The sequence below is a fragment of the Danio rerio genome, chromosome 4, assembly GCF_052040795.2.
Source record: "Danio rerio strain M-AB ecotype USA chromosome 4, GRCz13ab, whole genome shotgun sequence".
Lineage (NCBI taxonomy): Eukaryota > Metazoa > Chordata > Actinopteri > Cypriniformes > Danionidae > Danio > Danio rerio.
This window is the reverse complement of record NC_141024.2, coordinates 41,090,568-41,112,268: the sequence shown is the minus strand read 5'-3', so window position 1 is coordinate 41,112,268 and position 21,701 is coordinate 41,090,568. Positions and strand designations below refer to the sequence as shown.

The window sequence follows — 21,701 nt, the reverse complement described above, 5'->3', positions numbered from 1 at the left end:
CAGAGTAAGGAAAGTTGTCACGTTTTTCACTGCAATGTTGACATGATGGTGTTTCTGAAGAATTTTCAACTTTTTGGTTTTCTTGAGAGAAATAAGTTGTATATTTGTTTAATGTTTACTTGACTTGTGGTTTGAAGCACAGGCATTAAGCCTCAGTGTAAAACAGTAGCCTAAAGGTAAGTGAATTATAACAGCGCAAACTTTTCTGTAACCGTGCTGTGCACTTTCTGCTTGACCCTTTGGGAGTGCTGACTGACAGGTGAGTGATGCGTGAGGTCAGGAAACACGACGAAGCTTTCAGTTAAGATGAACACAGTTTCTATAGTTATACTTTATTTAGAGATAAAGGTATATGGCTCTGCATATAATCACTCTATCTTGCTGGAGTTTATAGCCGTTTCGCTTTACTTCAGGACGCATTAATGCCGCTCTGAAGGTCTAATCGCTGTTTTAAGTTATCCAGAGCTGTATGAATGTACAAATCTTGAATATCACGATATTATTAAATATTACAATTGTAACAACACAGACAGCATCACCTTTGCACAATTGATACCCAGCTGATTCAGTCGTTTCATAAGAGGACCGCGCCTCTTCTTTTTTCCTTGTCAACATAAAGGCAGAGAGGTGCGCCTCGTTTTCGCCCCTTGTTTAACTGCAAGGCATACTTAATTTGCGGGACGATAACGTATAACCCGTGCCTACAGACACATTGCCAAAGAAGCAAAATAGAAGTAGAATATGGCTGTTTGATACAGACGTGTTGATGCTAAACCAGCACTGATGTTGACCTGGATCTGTGTAATAAACGCAACAGATGAAACTCTTCCCACACTGAGTGCATGTAAATGGTTTCTCTCCAGTGTGGATCATCATGTGTTGATCAAGGTGTGAAGAGTGGATGAAACTCTTCCCACACTGAGTGCAAGTGAATAGTTTCTCCCCAGTGTGGATTCTTATTTGGATCTTTAGTTTGCTTTTGCTTGCCAAACTCTTTCCACACTGAGTGCAGATAAAACAACTCTTGTCTCTCATTTTTAAAATACCATCAGTCCCTAAATGAGTTTTGTCCTCAATTTTGACACGATGTTTCTCTTCTTTACTCTCCTCATACTCTTTAATTAGGTCTGAAATAAAAAAAGTTCAGTGTTTAGTAAATCATTAAACTCTCATCAAAAGCTGAATAGAAAAGGCACTAAAACATTGGCTACACAAATCTTAATTTTGTATGCACATTAAATGTAAAAACATAGCAGATAATATTTAGATTGATCTTGTCATATTAACCTCCTGGGGTTCATTACACACATACACATTTAAGCGGATTCTTATATGATTGATCCCAGATCAATTTTGGTCATATTGATGAGACATAAATTTGAAAGCGGTAAATGGCCAGTTTCTAATTGTATATATTCGTAATCACAACAAAACAACATGTTTTTGTAAAACTTGTAAAGCAGATAGGGAATGTTTTTCATTTGGTGCCTGACTAGTAAATCTGTCAGAAAAAACTGCTGAATCTCTGTGAATATTTGCCTCACAGACATGAGACATATCTGCATAAAGCCTTAAATCTGCACCTTTAAATGACAAATGTTCTCTGGTTTAGTAATGTGCATGTAAAAAAAGCAATGCAGAAATCTAACACTACGGTTTCAGATCATTAAACAAATGTAAATATAAATCAAAGATAACACAATTAAACACATTGTGCAGTTTTTAAGTTAAGGTTTTTATTATTAAAAGGAAGAGAAAATACTACCTATGTGAAAATGTTTTTTCTTATTAAAACAAAAATTTAATTTACCACACTGGCTTCAAGTTCTCTAGCCACACCCAGACCTGATTACTACCACACATGTTCGCAATCAAGAAATCACCTAAATAGGACCTATCTGACAAAGTGAAGTAGACCAAAAGAGCCTCAAAAGCGGGATATAATCACAACAACACTTTAACTACATGATATAAGTAATGCAAAACAAAACCATAAGATTAAAGAAACAATGAAATGGCAGGTCTTGACATAAGGACTCCCGAGTGGCCACAGCGTCCTAGAGTAGCTAGCATAACAACTTTTATATACCCATTAATGAGTAATGCAGGCATCCAAACAGGATACTCCACATACTCCAATCAGGATTTACCACATACTTCAATCAGAAGTGTTGAGATCATCACAGTGTATTAATATTGTAAAACTTCATACCTGTGGCTTTGCCTAAATCATCAAATATTCATCAAGTTTGTATTCTACTCAAAAAAGTAAATGTAGTAAACTAGAAAGAATCTTGAACCCAAAAGTAAAGAAACTTAACTAACAAAAGCTGCAACACAGAACAATTTAATGGGCTTTCTAAACTTGAGGCCCTGGTATACTGCTAACTAACCGCCCGGGAGCTCCACCTTCTTTAATGTGCGGTGTCTTCCCAGTGATTTGTTTCTCATTCAGGCAGTCAGACAGAGAACATCATCTAAAACAACACTAGCTACATGAATACACTGGAGAGTGGAGTACAGATGTATCCGCACCTGTACAATCACTTGCAAAGAGATTTTAAGCCACAGAGGTGCTGTTTGCCAGATGTTTTTGAAACTGTTCTTCTCTCAGCCGTCATCATTGTGTTTAAGGTAAACACGAGGAGCACAACACATTTCCAACCTCACCTACTGCAGTGAAGGAGTGTTAAAAAACAGTATATCGTCACTCAGCCTTTTCAAACATTATTCAGACATGAAACATCCTGTGCACATGAGAAAATGTTTTGCTGCATTCATGTCATGTGTGCAACTTTTTGTCTATGTGTTTCTTAAGCTGCGCCGAGTGAGCAAAACTCTGTAGACACTGATCAGATCTGTACGGTTTCTCTCCAGTGTGAATCTCCTTTTGTGTTTTCAGATGTGTTAACTGATTAAACCTCATGTAACAGTGTGAATTGTCTGGTGCAGTTTCAATTTTGGAGCTGTAAGAAAAGTCTTCTCACACTCAAGCACACATACTCTTTCACACCAGTATGAATCTTTATGTGTTCATTAAGGTCTGCTGATCTGTTGAAACTCTTCCCACATTGAGTTCATGTGAATGGTTTCCAAGTGTGGATCCTCATGTGTTTATTAAGGTCTGAGGAGTTTCTGAAACTCATCCCACACCGAAGCTGTGGTCACACTAGAGTTTGAGCATTCAAAATTATGTTGTATGGAGCTGCGCAAAGGGGCGGGATTAAAAAACATGATTACGCATTAAAAACAGTGAGCGGTTGGTCCATATTTTACATTTCTGTCCAGAGAGGTCATGTTTTTATCTTCGATTGGTCTCACACAGTCAAGTGATGCAATTTTGAAGGTCAGAGTTCATCAAGCTTGAACTTTGCAATGGAGTGAACTGCGAAACTTGATGCACAAACTTGCGTTTTCAGTCTGATGCATTCTTGTGCGTATGAATAGAAGTCTATGGGGAGAAAAGTTCAGTGTGACCACTGCACTGCTTAAGTGCAAGTAAATAGTTTCTCTCCAGTGTGAATCCTCATGTGGTGATTAAGGGATGACGATTGGCTAAAACTCTTCCCGCATTGAGTGCATGTGAACGGTTTCTCTCCAGTGTGAATTCTCATGTGTCTATTAAGGTGTGATAAGCAGTTAAAACTCTTCCCACACTGAGTGCATGTGAATGGTTTCTCTCCAGTGTGGATCCTCAAGTGTAGATTACGGGATGATGATTGGCTGAAACTCTTCCCACACTGAGTGCATGTGAACGGTTTCTCTCCAGTGTGGATCCTCATGTGTTTATTAAGGTGTGCTAAGCAATTGAAACTCTTCCCACACTGAGGGCATGTGAATGGTTTCTCTTCAGTGTGGATTCTCATGTGTTGATTAAGGTAGGATGATTGGCTAAAACTCTTCCCACACTGAGTGCATATGAATGGTTTCTCTCCAGTGTGGATCCTCATGTGTTGATTAAGGTATGATGAGCAGCTGAAACTCTTCCCACACTGAGTGCATCTGAATGGTTTCTCTCCTGCGTGGATCCTCATGTGTTGATTAAGGTTTGATGATTGGCTGAAACTCTTCCCACACTGAGTGCATGTGAATGGTTTCTCTCCAGTGTGGATCCTCATGTGTATATTAAGGTGTGATGAGCTGTTAAAACTATTCTCACACTGAGTGCATGTGAAACGATTCTTGTCTCTCCTTTTCAAAATACCATCAGTCTGTAAATTAGATTTTTCCTCAATTTTGATATGATGTTCCTCCTCTTTACTCCCCTCATACTCTTCAAATAGGTCTGAAATAAAAAAAAAAACATTATTTTTCACCAAGTCTTAAAAACTCTCATCAACAGCTGAAACGTGTAAAGACACATTGGCTACACACGCTGTAATTTTCATGCACATTAAATGTAAAATGAATCAGATCATACTTAGTTTGGTCCATTAACGTGTACACATTTCAGCGCAGTGTGTCCTGAACACAATCAAATTACCGATTTATCTCGCTGGCATGGAGTCAGCTGCCGACTCACCGGCTGGGTTCGTCAACGCACTCAATCTTCACATCCACACCTCCACATTCGCCATTCTCCACTCATTTCCCCTGACCCCTCCGCTCCGTGGGTAAGAAGCAAAAGTTTTTGGGTTTTTTTTGCCCAAATTCTCCTTTTATTAATTTTGTTTTGTTTTCTCCTTGTACTATTATTATCAGTATTATTTTTCCCCGTTTTTAAATCTGATGAATCTGCTGGCCTGAAATCATTTGCATTTTTTTTTAAATGCATTGTATTTAAATCAAATGAACATTTTCATATTAGTCAATAATATTACTGTTTTAATTTAAAAGCTGAATAAATATAGATTTACACACATTTACTCAAGCAAATAAACAATTAATGATGGGCTAAAAATCTGTAGATTTCTGCGGCAAAATCTGCGGAATTCTGTGTGCGCAGATTCTGTGTGGGCCTAATAATGAGCCATCAGACAGGTTTGTAACTAACTGTACATTCACACCGAAAGCGGCGAGAGCGTCAATGTAGCCGGAAGACATTTATTTTCAATGAGAGCCGGCAGTGATAAGCAGCGAGGAGTGGCACGTCTTTGCCGGTGTGGACGTCGAGGAGATTTGAAATCAAGTGAGCTTTATGGTAATGAGCTATGACGTGGTTCGGCGGCAAGCAATCAGAATGTAGAAGTCCACCGCTTAAGGAGTCCAGAAAACACAGTTCTCCTTCGGGTGGGGAACTCCAATGCTATTAGTGGATTTGATTTTAGGAAAATCCACGAATTGGGAGGATTCGGTTCAAAAGCCGCTTGTCTTAAAGAGTATTGAACGGGCCAATGAAATGGCAGCGTAAGCTTGCGCAGGTGTGCATCATTGCCAATTAACCCAGCACATAAGCACACGTGGAGCAAGCAGACGCCATCCTTTTCGCTTCAGAGACTTTTCTGATCGAGTCGATGAGGGTTCCTCTTGCTGTCTACAGCGACTTCTGAGCAAACAAGTGTCTCCCGATCCAGAGTGTGTATATGCGGTGGCAGACGGTCGAGCTGGGATTCTCCCTTGCCTGGCGTTCTTTGGGTCCGGTCCTCCAAGAGCGGTGCATATAGTTGCATTTTTCCTAAAAGAGCAACACAGTCGTGCAGCACGTCCTTTTCAGGATGGCGCTCCGACTGTGCGTTTCTGGTTGCGGGGGTTTCCTGGCTCCAGATGATGGACACGATAACTGCATTACATGTTTGGGGGTCCAGCATGTTAATGTGGTGCTCGCAGGCGGTTCATGTCGTCACTGCGATGCCATGACCGTTGCGCAGCTAAAATCGCGGCTAGCTTTCATCAGAGAACGAACCACCCCAGTTGCCTCCTGCTTTGCAGCGGGCGCCTGGGCAGATCTGAGGGTCTCAGCGGGAGATAATTCGCCGCCCAAGGGCTCACGAACCTACCGCTCCTCCTAGCGCTCCATCCAAGCTTCGTGCACTGGGAGTGATCCATCTAATCAGAAGGTAGCGCTAAAGCTCACTGACACCAGAGATCAGATGTCCTCTGCGGTATCAGGGGGTGGGCTTACACTGTCTGACGAAGATCCAGACCCACTAACCCCCTCCGGACAGGCAAGTGTCGCCAAGACGGATCCTGAAGCGGACATGTTAGTCGTGCTTTCCCTGGCTGCTTCGGCCGTGGGGTTAGAGATGGTTCATCCCCCAGCTCTGCGGCCTGACCGACTAGATGGGTGTTATGTAGAGGAACAGAAGGTGAAGCCCTCTAAGCCTCTCGTCCCCTTCTTCCCGGAGGTGCACAGTAGGCTCACGCAGTCTTGGAGGGCACCTTTCTCTGCCCGCGCTGCATGCCCCTCCGCCCTCACCGCTCTTGACGGTGGAGCTGCCAGGGGGTATGAGGCGATCCCGTCAGTGGAGCGCGCTATCGAGGTCAATCTTTGCCCGCGTGGCGCCCCTACATGGTGGGGTCCGCCCCGTCTCCCGTCCAAAGCCTATAGGTTATCTGCCCTCTCGGAGCCAGAGCTTACAAGGCTGCGGGCCAGGCTGCTTCCACCTTGCACGCGATGGCCACCTAACAGCGCTACAAAGCGCAGGCGCTATCCGAGCTGCACGAGGGCGGGTCTAACCGCGACCGACTATGCTCTTCGGACTACTAAGTCCGCCGCGTGTGCGCCGGGGAGGATGATGTCCACCTCTGGCTAAACCTGGCCGATATGCGCGATGTCGACAAAGTTCACTTTCTTGACTCGCCCATAGCCCAGGCTGGCCTGTTCGGCAACACCGTCGGTGAGTTCACCCAGGAATTCAAGGCGGTGAGAGAGCAGTCGGATGAAATGGGCAATGTCATCTATCGGCGGGACCGTAAGCCCGATCCACCCGCTGAGCCATCCACCTCCGCTGCTCCTCGCTGAGGAGCGAAGCGGCTCCGGCGAAGCGGGCGCGTCGAGCACCTCGAAAGCCGGCAGCCCCCCCATGCTCAGGGTGCTGTTAAGTCCGGTAAACGGACCGCGAAGCGTCCCTGAGACAGGCCATCCGGAGAAGAGGAAACTTGCTCTTTCCCCGCTGGTGGGCGGGGCCCCTATTCCAACGGTACTTTTTAGTGCCACGAAAACATCAATGGAAGAGCACTTTTCCCCTTCCCCGGATGTGACAGCATGAACCTTGCCAGTCCGGGACACGCTGCCTTCCAGCTCGTAGGTTCTACGTGCTTCGCCAGTGGCTCACGAGCGCTGGGGAGACGGTTTCCAGCTCTTCCGCGGGACCCTCGCACTGCCCGGATCAGCACACCCACTCCGTGCTGCCCCACCGCTGGTACGTCAGCGAATGTAGCGATGACTCCATTAGCGGAGGCTCTGCCTGCCTGGTTAGCGCGAGCCAGCCCCTCGCGGTGGCTCATATGCACAATCAGACTTGGTTATGCGATCCAGTCCGCAAAACGGCCCCCCAAGTTCACGGGTGTGTATTTCACCAGGGTCAGCCCCCTGTCCGCCCTGTCTTGCGAGAGGAGATTGCTGCCCTCCTGGCAAAGGGTGCAATCGAGCCAGTCCCTCCAGCCGGGATGGAGATTGGGTTTTACAGCCCGCAATTCATCTTACAAAAAAGAGCGGTGGGTCACGGTCTACACTCATTGCCAGTTGTTCTTTTCCCTGACCAAGGGCTTTCTCGGCACGGATGCACTGGCCCACAGCTGGCCTCGGGGCATGAGCAAGTATGGGTTTCCCCCAGTGAGCCTGCTCGCGCAGTTACTGTACAAGGCGAGGAATACTTACCTACCAAGTGCGGTGGTTGATACCATCACTCAGGCTAGAGCCCCCTCCACGAGGCGCGCCTACGCCCTGAAGTGGAGTCTATTCACTGAATGGTGTGTCTCTCGCAGAGAAGACCCCCGAACCTGCCAGATTAGTGTTGTGCTCTCTTTCCTTCAAGAGAAGCTGGAGAGCAGGCTGTCGCCCTCCACTCTCAAGGTTTACGTGGCTGCCATCTCTGCTCATCATGATGCGGTAGCCGGCGGCACCGTGGGAAAGCATAACCTCATCATCCAGTTCCTCAGAGGCGCTAGGCGAATTAATTCAACCCCCCCCCCTCTCATGCCCTCTAGGGATCTCACCCTCGTTCTCACGAGCTTGCGCACAGATCCCTTTGAGCCACTCAAATCAGTATCTTTAAGATTCTGTCCCTGAAGACAGCTCTGCTGGTCGCGTTGGCCTCCATTAGAGGGTCGAGGACCTGGAGGCATTTTCGATCAGTGACTCGTGCCTGGAATTCGGGCCAAATTCCACTATGAACCGATTCCTCAATGGCCCCCAGCACTGACTCAGCGGAGGAGTCACTTGCTGGCCCACTAAGTTGTAGGCCTGCCCGTTGGTCAGCCCGCGTTTTGGGTATAGGTGCCTGCTATGCAAGATCCCCACTAGGTGATCCCAGATGCTTATTCTGCCACGGTTCAGTCCCCCCTCTCGGGTGGACCCGTGTCTTCCCTCTCCGCTAACCACCTTCTTTATGCGCACTCCCCCTTCTTAGGGCTAGTTCATTTGTAATCTTGCCATCTTTTCTCCCTCAGAATTCTTCCTAGAATTATCTAGACGCTCGCGACTTCCAAAAAATATACCTAAATCCATAAAACTTCCGTTGAAGTGGGATAAGTTAGGGCCAGGGACACGTTGGAGGACCGTGCCTCCCATGATGTGGGTGTGTCACGCTTGCTTGACTATCCTCTCATCGGAGGCGTTGGTAAGGTGCAGTCATTATGGCGTTTTCCATAGTTCTCCTAATTTGTGGATTTTCCTAAAATCAAATCCACTAATAGCATTGGAGTTCCCCATCCGAAGGGGAACGCTCAGGTTACTAATGTAACCCTCGTTTCCCGAGGAGGGGAACGAAAATGCTATTTACCATCGCCATAATGACTGTCCCTTAGTTGTTAGCAAAGTCTCTTCAGCTTAAAAAGGATGGCGTCTGCTTGCTCCGTGTGTGCTTATATGCTGGGTTAATTGGCAATGAAGCACTGAAACATATTTTAAAAAGTTACTGGCGAGTTACTGACGTGCATTAATGTTGCAAGATATATATTTTTTTCTTTAAAAAAAGCGTGAATGTTATGCGACAATACAAAACAGTATTGCTGCTTCAGGATATTTTAGACATATGGACACACTGGATAATTAAGTGAAGCAAATCCACATCACATGCAACTTGATCTCTCATTGTTAAACAAATTTGACAATAAGTGAGCAACATTTTCACGCTAGAAAGTATGGTTTTATGCGGGAATGTAACTGATAAGATATGATGGCGCCGACAGTTTTACAGTTTAAATAAGTGTATAAGCTTTTTTTAAATAATCCTTTAACAAATATTTAGCACATTGAAAGTAATTAAATTATCTTGTCTTTTGTTTTAAAAATGTGTGCAAAGGATCAGGAATTGATTGCACATGCATTGCTCTCATGCCACGTTTTCAAGGATAAATTTGCATCTGTGTGCTGCTTTGAAAAGAATAAAATTATTTAAAAGCTCATTAAAGACTATACACATAAAATAAAACAGTCACAAAGGTGTATCTTATGGAAAAAAAACACCAATTGACGGGGACTGCTTTTGGTTTTTAAAGAATCAAGCAGATTTTAAAAAAGTCTCATTTGCAGAAAAGAAATGACAAACATTTTGCAAAAGGACAAACTTAAACATATCGGCACTGTTAAAAGAACATTCTACTTTATATATTCTTTCGACTCCAATACAACAGCTAAAGCCCTGGTCAGATCACATGATTTTTACTGTCGTTTAGTCACTACATCAGATCATGCAATTTTGTTTTTCTTTTTAAATCTTGACTTGTCGTGGGTAGCAAATGTGCCAGACTACATGTTCCTTCACAATCAGTCATCCTGTGATGTCTACAATGATGGTTATTTCCCAAAGCAGTCACATAGGTTGCTATATATATATATATATATATATATATATATATATATATATATATATATATATATATACACACATATATACACATACACACACACACACACACAGACAGTTGAAGTCAGAATTATTAGCCCCGTTTTAATTTTTTTTTTCTCTTTTAAATATTACCAAAATGATTTTTAACAGAGCAAGGAAATATTCACAGTATGTCTGATAATATTTTTTAGTCTGGAGAAAGTCTTATTTGTTTTATTTCGGCTAGAATGAAAGCAATTATTAATTTTTTAAAACACATTTTTGGGACAAAATTATTAGCCCCTTTAAGCAATATTTTTCCCGACAATCTACAGAACAAACCATCGTTATACAATAACTTGCCTAATTACCCTAACCTGCCTAGTTCACCTTATTAACTTAGTTAAGCCTTTAAATGTCACTTTAAGCTGTATAGAAGTATCTTGAAAAATATCAAGTAAAATATTATTTACTGTCATCATGGCAAAGATAAAATAAATCAGTTATTAGAAATAAGTTTTTAAAACTATTATGCTAAGAAATGTGCTGAAACAATCTTCCCTCCATTACACAGAAACTGGGGAAAAAAAATAAACAGGGGCGCTATTAATTCAGGGGGGCTAATAATTCTGACTTCAACTGTCTCTCTCTGTGTGTGTATGTGTATATATATATATATATATATATATATATATTATCATCTCATTTTCAATTTGTTTGTTTTTTAAATATTATTTTAATCTCAATAAAGAACTTGCAGACAATAAAAATGCATTTTATTTAAAGGCCCCTTTCATGACACTCAAGGTCACCGTACAGGACAGCTAGAACAATCAGTTCAGGTAAAAACAAAATAAAAATAATAGCAAAAACAAAACAATACAAACTTAGCAAATTTAGCATATTTAAAATTGGGGGCTTCCATGATTTTTGACATATTTTAAACCAGGGTTTCTGCAGGTTTCACCAAGCTAGATTAATTAAACCTTTATGATAAATAGAGTTAAAATGACCTTTTTGAATGAAAAGTTGAAAGTTTTATTGAGATGGATTGTTGGTGATTGTATGGGTTTTGGCCAGATTGAGTAGGAAAACACGAACAAAGAAAAATTAAGACCTTTAAAAAGAAAAGGTTTAAGACCTACAACACAATATTTCAGTAAATTTAATACTTTTTAAGGCCTGAAATTTGGATTTTGGAATTTACAACGTTTTAAGGCCCAGCAGAAACCCTGTTTAAACACAATAGCCCTGGTAATTAGTTATTATAATAATGATTTAATTCTAACTCAGATACTATCTGTGAGAACTAGTAACAACTACTAGACAAAAGTTTAAACCCATAAAGTTGATGAAAAAAGGGAATTGTGATCACAGTGACATATTAGTACAAAGTACTAAGCCAACATTATCACTGTAATAGCAGATATATTCTATGAGAATACTGTAGGTCTAATATCGTCAGCTCAATTAAACTTCTCTAAATGTACTGTTTTTGTTTATTTTATATAGTGCCAGTGCTCAAGCATGCTTTACAAACAGAAGGAGAACTAGAAAAGCAATAACCTTAAGAAGGTAGATAAAATGGGAGACTAATAATACATAAAAATAATGATAAAAAAACATGAGAACAAGTAACAAGAAATAAACTCATTCCGCTTTCAATGAGTGCTAATGTGCATATAAGAGAACTAGGCAGCACACTCAGGGCTGTAAGATGGATTTAATTTAGTATTCTTATTATTAATCTGAATGAGGATCAAATGACTGAGTTGGTCTTTGAGAGTGAAAATCAGTATATATCATTAAGATATCCAACCTGTTTGTTCCTGCAGATCTTCCTGTTTGACTGTGAATGTTTCTTCAATCTTCACATCTTCACTCTCCTCTTTAATAAACGCCATCTTTATAACAGTGTGATCAGTCGCTTCAGCAGGAGTTTTTCTCTGAGTTTGGACACTTTATCCTGTTTAAAATGAACAAAACAATAAAAAATGTCCTGTTTAAAATAAATAAAACAATGAACAGAAACAAAATAACTTCTCTTCAACACTTGCTTCAACAGTTTCTTTATATGAGAGTCATTAACAAACAGAAATCAGATAAGTCTGATCAAGAAACAATAGCCACTGATCAGCTGACTAAAACTAGTACTCCATTTCTTATATATAGTGATAGAGGTAAAGTTGGTCTTATATTTGCACATTCGTTCATTTAGAAGTCTCTATATTGTTTACTATGTTACTTTGAATTTTCGATTGGAATTAGCATGCAATTGTGACTTGAAAACAACATTAACACTGTTTATTTGACTGTAAACAATGTTGTACTTTGATAGTCATTGGCTGCTATTATGATTTCACTACTTTTCCAAATAAAGAGTTTGCAAATAATACTTTTATGAAATTATATTATTAAGGAAAAAGTCTGAATTTGCGAATATAAAACCAACTTTACCTCTATTATATAGTGATGTATATTTATAATGGAATGACATTGTGCTATTCAATCAATTAAACTTTCATTAAAACACTTATTACACACTTTTACTTTATTCAAGTATCTTCTTAATTGTTTTGTTTGTTTTATTTATCTTATTGTCTGTTTATAGCACTTTTTTGCACAAGACAAATTTCCTCTCCGGAACAAGTTTATCCTATCTTTATTCAAAAAATAGACCTCATTACTGTAAGTTTTAGTAAATAGTACTACTTTGTATAAGGGTTAAAATAATATTGTCAACAGGTACATAATTTAGCACTGAATGAAAACACTGAAACTTTAATCAATCGCTTTATATAAGGCTAAACGCTTTAAAACAAACCTTTCTCCAGTTGAATCACAGCGCGAGAGCGGCGCAGGCTTATGACGTCACAAGTCACGCCAAAATAAAAGTCTTTTTTTTTTTTCTTTTTTGCCACTTACTCTTAGTCATGAGTTATGACTTATTATATATAGTTTTTCTCTGCGTTTGGGCATTTTGTCCTGTTAAAAATTAACAAAGCAATAAAAATGTTCTGTTTAAAATAAATTAAACTATGAATAGAAACAAAATAACTTCTCTTCAACAGTTTCAGAGTAATTAACAAAAATAAATCCAGTAAGTCCGAGCAAGAAACAACAGCCACAAATGAGCTGATTAAAACTAGTACTCCATTTCTAATATAAAGTGATGTATACTTAGAATGAAGTAAAATTATGTTATTTAATCAATTAAACCTTCATTAAGACACTTAATACACATACGTTGTTCAATAGTTCTCTTTACTTTGAGTAAAATAGTATTACGTTGTATAAAGGGTTAAAATAATATTGTCAACAGCAGGTACATCATTGGATGAAAAACCTGAAACTTTAATCAATCCCTTTATATCTGTGTAAAAGCTTTAAAACAAACCTTTCTCCAGTTGATTCACTTTTTTTTTTACAATTAATGCTTGAACTGACAATACAAGAACATCATAACAAAGTCAGACAGATCTTTAAAAAGAGCAATAATTTACATAGTCATAAGAAAAAATATCTAAAATCACATACAAATACAAATAATACCATTAGACAGAAAGGGAAAAATATTAATAGATTTAGACTAATAATACTAATACTAAAATTACTAAATTAAACAAACAAAATTAAATGAATGAAATTACAATGACACTTAACCAAATAACCGTAAGGAAAGCAAAATTGAGCATCTTCTTTAAATACATCTGCATAATATTTCAGGAGTCTTAGATTTTTTTTGTATTATTCTTAATAATATAAAGTGATTTTAGGAGGAAGTTAAATTCTATTCTAAAATAAACAAAGGATGGGTAATTATTTGTGAATTTCTGTTTGTGAATGAAAAATTTGCCATATAAGATAAAAAAAAAAGTATGATGCGTTCCAGATATTTAGCTTTTGGGCCTTTTAAAGTCTTTTAGATTAAAGCAATTCAAAGCATTGGCAGAAGCAGATATATGAGAATTTAGAAGTGACCAAAAATGCTTGGATATTGGACAATCAAAAAACATGCAGTAGTGAGCCACCTTCCTGCAGATTTCAGTTGCAACCAAGTGTGCCGCAAGCCTACGTTTGAGTGAAGGTTTCGGCCGTTAGATCGCCCCCTGGGGGCTGGCTGCAGTACAAGTCATAAAGCCCGCCTCCTCCGTGTTAATGAAGGAGACTTGAGCCCAAATAAAAAAAAATATTACACTTGCAATAAAATGTCCCGAAAAATAGTTCTGGTCGATTAAGGCACTGGTTATTGTGCTGAAATAGGTGCAGATCTTCATTTTTGTAAACAGTTTGTTTTTAGCAGTAATTTAATGCTGGGCGTGTCATCGTGATTGACAGTTTCTCAAAGCGCGGCGTCTGAGCTTCGGCAGGAGACTGAAGTAGACTGAAATGTTATTATTCGATTTCTGTGTTATTTTACCATGACAAAATGAGTTCAGCAGTAAACTATAGTTTCTGACATACATGATCCTGGTGGAACACTGTTTATTCGCTAAGTTCAGGGCTTTTTTCGGGCTTTATTAGTTTGCTGATACACGCCTAGCCACCCAGATAGCAAAACACAGTTCCGCCTAGATTCTCGCCTGCCAGAGACTTATCTCTTAGAGCTCAGACTGACTAATGTTACCTCTGCTGGACCTACTCCGGATGCCTGGACTCACTACCCAATTCCAGCCCGAGTCATATCGAGCCAGATGCGGCGGCCGAGCGAGCCGGCGCTGCCGCATGCGAGCCGGAATCAGCCCGCGACGCCGCGAGTAAGTTATGCGCTGCGGCCTGGAGCTGGCGCGATTGAATATATAAAACCCTCATATTTGTTAACGTTATTACATCTATTTGTGTTGATATGACAGCAAACGCATGCTGAGAAGTTCGGGGGGCGTAGTTGATTTTACATAAAGCGTTTGATTGGAAGCTCGACTCTGCTCATTTTCGCGGCTCCTCCTCTGGCTCCATCAGACAATCCTTCTGCGCATGTCTGGCTCCAATTTCAGCAGTCTTTTGCGACAGTTTGTGCCCGTCAAGCAGGCGTTTTGCCCTCAAGGCGTTCAATGGGAAAAAGGGCTGTCGCGTCGTCCATATTTTTTACAGTCATTGGTTGCAACCCATATCTAACACACCTGCCTGTAATTATCACGTGGTGTTCAGGTCCTAATTAATTGGTTCAGGTGTGTTTGATATGGGTAGCAACTGAAATCTGCAGGAAGGTGGCTCTCCAGGAACAGGGTTGGCCACCCCTGTAGTAGTGTTTTCTCTGCTTGTTTGCAGAAAGAACAGGAGCTGTCGATGTCCAAAAAACTGTAAATACTAAATGTTACAGGGTAGATTTTATGGAAAATTTTAAAATGCATTTCTTTTACCTTGTTGGAAATGCAATATTACCCAGGTAAAAGCCAGGTTCTATTCCAGTCTATATCCTTAACCAAAGACCTCCAGTAAAACTTTCCTCTAGACGAAATTTTCCTTTTACATTGGAAAATTTGAAGCACAAAGCTATTGTTACGTTTCTTATCTAACAGACTAACACCTTCTAAAAGCAAATTTACAGTTAAATGTACAGTGACTTTTAACTAGGTGAGCTAAACCGGGTGATATTGCCTAACAACTTTATTAAATTCATTAGGAGAAGTTGGAAAACAGTGGTAGGTTATAAATGGTTCACGAAAGAATGTTTCCTGCATCATCAAACAAGCAAAGGATCCATTTAATATTATTTTGAAACCAACTTTGGAAAAATAACGATTTGTTTTTGATTGTAATATCTCGGTTATTCCATAAGAATAATCGGTGGGGAGAAACATTGTGAACATAACCAAGCTTCCAAGCAAGCAAACATTGCTGGTGGAATTTAGACAAAGCTAAAGATAGCTTGTAGGGAAGATAATTAAATTTAAGAAGAAACAAAAGACTACAGATTTTGTTAAAAAAAGTAGTTGGGAATAAAAAAAAAACAAATAGACATTGGATTGGTTAGACATCTCTTTATCCAATTAATTTTAAAAATGTATATGGTGTCAGAAAAATCTAATAAATTTACACCCCCTCTGCTTTACTATTAGAAAGAACTTCCTTTTTTAATTTAAGAGGTTTGTTCTTCCAGATAAATTTCAAGAAAACAGTATTAATTTCTTCGGCCACTTTGTTTTCAACAAATAAAGATAAAGTCGGATATACAAAATGAGAAAGATCCTCTTCCATATAATGACAGGTCCCATTGTAGCCAGGAATTAAGAATATTTTTAGTTTTGCTGATCCTAGACAAAAAAAATTCAAGTGCTGTCTCACTAAAAGATTTTTAATAACATAAATAAACAACCATTTAATTGTGGATTTAACAAGGATATCTTCTATATATTCCTAACTCAAATTATGAACAGGCATTATCTCACATTTGGTGATATTCAGCTTTAGACCAGAAACACTTGAGATATCAGAAATTAATTTTAAAGCCTTTCATACATTTGAGTCATCTTTTAGAAATAAAGTGGTGTCATCTGCCAATTGTGAAATCTTAATCTTCCTCTCAAAAACAGAAATTTCTTACAAATCTTGATTTTGCACAATGCTTAAGGATAGAAACTCTGTAACTAATAAAAATGAAAAGGAAGAGATTGGACAGTCCTGCCTAATACCACACAAAATAACAAATCCATCAGAAGTATTAAAATTAATGATCACTGAACTATTGATTCCTTTATAAAACAAAGCCATAGTGTTAACTAAAGTATCCACAAATACAAATAACCTCAATGCTTAAAAACAGAAACTGGTGCTCAACCGTATCAAAGGCTTTATAAAAATCAAGAAAAACAATGAGACCATCTGAATGAATAGAATCAGCAAAAATAATAAATTTCTCCTTCATTTTCCACCTCACACAACATCTGCTATCTCTCTCACATACAAAGACTTTCAGTATTTGAAGTTGATCAAAACTTTTACTCCAAACATTAACACAATTTTGTTTAATTTATATAATCCACTAAGACTAAGTGTTGAAAGATTGAATCACTCCTATATGGTCGTAATGCGAAATAACATTCTGATGTTTTGCAGTAATTAATAGAGTTCACATACTCTGTAAGACATATTATATTAAAATGATGGGCAAATCTGTATATTTCATTTGGGTTCCTGCCCACGTGGGTGTGAAAGGCAATGAAAAGGCGGACAAACAAGCTCTCAGAATTAGTGAAGTAGATCTAGAAGTCCCACTGAGTAAAGCAGAAGCTAAAATCAAATTAAGAACAATCAGTATGGCAATTATACTGGGATAACAATGAAACAGGCAGACATCTATAAAATATACATAAACAAGTCGTTGCTGGAAGGAGGGAGAACAGAAATCATAGGGAAGTACGATTATAACTCAGATGAGAATAGGTCATACTGGACTCAACCATATTTTATATAAAATAGGGAAACACCCAACTGGACAATGTATACACTGTAATCAACAAGAAACAATATGACATGTTTTATTCCACTGTAGTAAATATAATAAAGAACGATACGATCTTATTCAATCAGTTAAAATTAAAAAGAGCAAACTTCAGGATTTCACATTGGCTGGTTTATTAGGGAATAAATCTAGTGAGGTATATGATGATATAATTAAATTTGTTTAGGAAACCCATTTAGAGAAAAGAATATAGAGATAATATAATCTGAGGAATTAATTGTTAGCCCACTCCACCCCACATTTTTTATTTATTCATTTATTTTATTTTTCATTTCCTCCCTCTTTCCTCCCTCTCCCCTCTATTTTTACACTTCAGTTATTGTTCAACCATTCCAGTCGGAGGCGGTAATGCACCTACAAGTCTGGTTGCCAACCGCCAGTAAAACCCAAAGAAAAAGAAGAAGAAACCGATTAATTAAAGTTTTAGTTTTTTCATCTGATACTAAATTATGAACCTGCTGTTGACAATATTATTTTAACCCTTTATACAACTAAGTACTATTTTACTCACAGTAATGAGGACTATTGAACAATGTGTGTGTAATAAGTGTCTTACTGAAGCTTTAATTTATTAAACAGTATAATGTCATTCCATTCTATGTTTACATCACTATATATAAGACATGTAGTGCTAGTTTTAATCAGCTAATTTGTGGCTATAGTTTCTTGCTCAGACTTATCTGATTTCTTTTTGTTAATTACTGTCATAAGAAGAAGAGAAGTTACTTTCTTTCTGTTCATTGTTTTAATCATTTTACATTTTTATTGCTTTGTTAATTTTTAACAGGATAAAGTGTCCAAACGCAGAGAAAAACTATATAAGTCATGACTAGTTAGAAGAACTAAAACATAAAGTAGTAATGAATACTTTTTAAATGAAGGACACCTATTTTACCTCCTTTTCTATAAAGTTTCAGCTCCAAACACTCATTAAATTATTTGTTATACCTTTTAGAATGTTGAGATTTTTGCTTTAAACACTTAGTCTTAGTGGATTAAAGAAGTTTTTTTAAATATCTTAAAATGTTTAGAGTAAAGGTTTTGATCAACTCCAAATACTGAATATATGTGCGTCTGTGAGAAAGTGGAAACGAAGGAGAAATGTATCAATAAGTCATGACTGCAACAGTAAGTGGCAAAAAAGGCTTTAAAAGACTTTTATTTTGGCGTGGCGTGTGACGTCATAAGCCTGCGCCGTTCAAGCGCTGTGATTCAACTGGAGAAAGGTTTGTTTTAAAGCGTTTACACTTATATAAACCGATTGATTAAAGTTTCAGTTTTTTTTTCATTCAGTGCTAAATTATGTACCTGCTGTTGACAATATTAGTGTCAATATTAGTATAGTACTATTGTTTGAATAAAGATAGGATAAACTTTTTGTCCTCAAGAGGAAATTTGTCTTGTGCAAAAAAAGTGCTACACATTGCTTTAAGCAGACAATAAGCTAAATAAAACAAACAAAACAATTAAGAATATACATAAAAAATAAAGTTTTAAAAAAGGTTACAGAGATGTGTGTAATAAGTTTAATAACTTTATTGAAGGTTTAATTTATTAAATAGTATATTGTCATTCCATTCTGAGTTTACAACTATATAAGAAATGGAGTAACGTTACTAGCTTTAATCAGGTCATTTGTTTGTGGCTATTGTTTCTTGCTCAAACTTACCTGATTTCTTATTGTTAATCACTCTCCTATAAAGAAACTGTTGAAGTAAGTGTTAAGAAGTTATTTTGTTTCTGTTCATTGTTTTATTTATTTTAAACAGGATAAAGGTTCCAAACGCAGATAAAAACTGCTGCTGAAGCGACTGATCTCCACACTGTTATAGAGATGGCGTTAATTAAAGAGGAGAGTGAAGATGTGAAGATTGAAGAAACATTCACAGTCAAACAGGAAGATCTGCAGGAACAAACAGGTTGATTTTCATTTTCAAAGACCAACTCAGTCATTTAATCCTCATTCAGATATATTTTAATAATAATATTAAATTAAATCCATCTTGCAGCTCTGAGTGTGCTGCCTAGTTCTCCTAAATGCACACAAGCACTCATGAGCTATGTTTCCATCCAAAAATGCAAATAAACTTTATGCACAAAACTGGATTATTGCATAAAAGATATGCAAATAAAGCTCAATGATTTCCATTCAAATGAAATCAAATCACTTTAATTGTCACATCATCAGCAGCACGTGTGCTATGATGAGTGGAAAGCTTAGGTGCTGGTTCCAGACAGTGCAAAATACAGACAGTACAAATACAACAATAGTGCAAAATACAGACAGTGCAAATACAATGACAAAGTCAAAGCGAACAAAATCATCACTTCCTGATTAACTGGTGCCAAATATCAACAGTAAAAATGGAATTTGCTGCGATAAGAGAAGCTGCATCAATAGCCGCGTTTCCACTATCTCGTCTAAAGCAAGCGAGACAGGGCAAGCCAAGGCCAGTCGCGTTTCCACTGTCACTTCCTGGGCCTAATCGAGCCAAAGCAAGGCTTTCTCGGGGCCAGCGGCCGGCCTTTTTTGGCCCGCCGAATACCTTGGGCCAAAGAGGGCCAGCTGGGGCTTCGGGGCGGAGTGAAAGGAGAGGCAGACACTAGGTTTTCCGATCGCACACGAGTACATGCACCAAACAAATAACCAAATAAAAAAATAAGGGAAAGAAAACATCTAGCCATTTAGTCTGGGGTCTTTTTGCGGATGATCGCCCTTATGTTTCCCTTTTAAATGTAAGGCTGTTGCATAAAATAATAAAGTTTTCATTTATAAGTGACTGTGCTGCATCGTCCTTGATGTTTCAATAACACATAATAATCTTTACACCATATTAAAGACACAACAGACAGTAAAGGTTTTTGAGAGTTTTTGTTAAGTTTAAAAGGTGTTTGTGCGTGTTTAGATGCCTGTATGTGAATGTTAGACCGAGCAAAAGAGCGCTTTCTTCACAGCTCTGTTGATGCTGCGAGCGGCTTCTGTTTTTATTTATTTTGGAGATAATACACAACATAAATACAACAGAAAGACATTAAACTTTACAAATTTCGTGTCCATTTTTGTAGACTCAAAAACAATAGTGTCATATCCTAATAAAATAGCCTAAGATATATTGAAATAATTTAAATAATTACAAATATCAGATATAATAAAATCACATAAAATAAATAAACCAATATAAAACAAATAAAATTTAGCTATAAAAATTTAGGTAGCCTATAAACAGTACATAAATCAAACCATTTTAAAGCCATATTAAACTTTCATTTTACAAAGGCCTATCTGACAAAAAGATTTAAGATATTTTCTAAAACAATAAACACCGGAGGAGGTTTGAAATATTATTTATAAAGTATATGGATACGATGATATTAATCAAATCATGTAAACAGAGCATTTTATGGGTGAGTGAAAGCAGAAACTAGGCTACCTTTTTATCTGTCATGCATGCATTATCCGCCTGATTCTCACTGAAGTGGGCGGGTTGTGTGACGTTTGATTAGGGGGACGTTCTGGGGGCGGGGTTTGCATGACACGCTGCGAGAACTAGTCCGACAGTGGAAACGCGACATGATTTCTGCCTCACTGCTCAACCCCCCCTTGCGATTGGCCCGGCCCTGCCCGATAAAAGCCCTGGTTTGCTCATGCCCGACAGTGGAAATGCGGCTAATCTTTTCTTCATCTAATAAATGACTTGCGCCTCAGAGGGTAATCCTGAAACGCAGTGCACGCGCGGTGGCGTTTAAAGGTGTCAGACACGAAGATGCTCTTAATTCTGGAGGTCATGAATAATATAATAACACTAATACTTAAACTGTAAGGCGTTTAAGAATGACCAAAACAAGAGTTCAGATGTTTTATAATGTACTGAGCCGGCTGGTTTGTCCATTCATACACATTTGTATCATCACATGATCTCTTATAACAAAATCACATGACCTTTTTTAATGCACATACTGGAGTTTGTATCGTGTTTTCCATCGTGATTTTTCATCTTTTCTTATCGAATAAAACGTTTATCCAACTCAGTTATGCGCATACTTTGTTTTTTTGTTTTTTGCATCATGGTGTTTCCATAAACCGTTTTTTAAGTGCATGAAAATAGGTGGATGGAAACATAACTATTGAAAGACAGGAATGAGTTTCTCTCTTGTTACTTGTTCTCGTGTCTTTTGTCATTATTTTATTTATTATTAGTCTCCCATTTTCTCTACCTTCTTAAGGTTATTGCTTTTCTTGTTCTCCTACTGTTTGTAAAGCGTCCTTGAGCACCAGCGCTATATAAAATAAATAAAAACAAATAATTAAA

The 21,701-nt window shown here is 38.5% G+C and overlaps 2 protein-coding genes across 4 annotated transcripts in view; one reads left to right on the top strand and one right to left on the bottom strand.

The window, feature by feature from the left end:
• LOC148680730 (uncharacterized) overlaps positions 1-21,701 on the top strand; it is a 90,318-nt gene that overhangs the window by 62,748 nt on the left and 5,869 nt on the right. The window contains exons 1-2 of one of the 2 annotated variants that reach the window (XM_088650401.1): positions 18,565-18,617; positions 19,161-19,310. In XM_088650401.1, coding sequence (XP_088506527.1) covers positions 19,226-19,310 — 85 coding nt within the window. In that variant the 5' untranslated portion in view covers positions 18,565-18,617; positions 19,161-19,225. Of the gene's footprint in view, positions 1-18,564; positions 18,618-19,160; positions 19,311-21,701 lie in introns of those variants that run through there. The other variant, XM_088650402.1, reaches the window with a different exon arrangement.
• LOC148680731 (uncharacterized) lies at positions 71-12,783 on the bottom strand. 2 transcript variants are annotated; one of them, XR_015942663.1, is made up of 4 exons: positions 12,754-12,783; positions 11,749-11,895; positions 2,536-4,285; positions 71-1,127 (listed from the first exon to the last, which is right to left on the bottom strand). XR_015942663.1 is itself a non-coding variant. In XM_088650721.1 (3 exons), exons 2-3 carry the CDS (start codon positions 11,831-11,833, stop codon positions 3,489-3,491), a joined length of 882 nt encoding a protein of 293 aa, XP_088506847.1. In that variant the 5' UTR covers positions 11,834-11,895; positions 12,754-12,783; the 3' UTR covers positions 1,720-3,488. The 2 variants fall into 2 exon arrangements, 1 of the variants encoding a protein (XP_088506847.1); XM_088650721.1 differs by lacking the exon at positions 71-1,127 and having other exon boundaries at positions 1,720-4,285.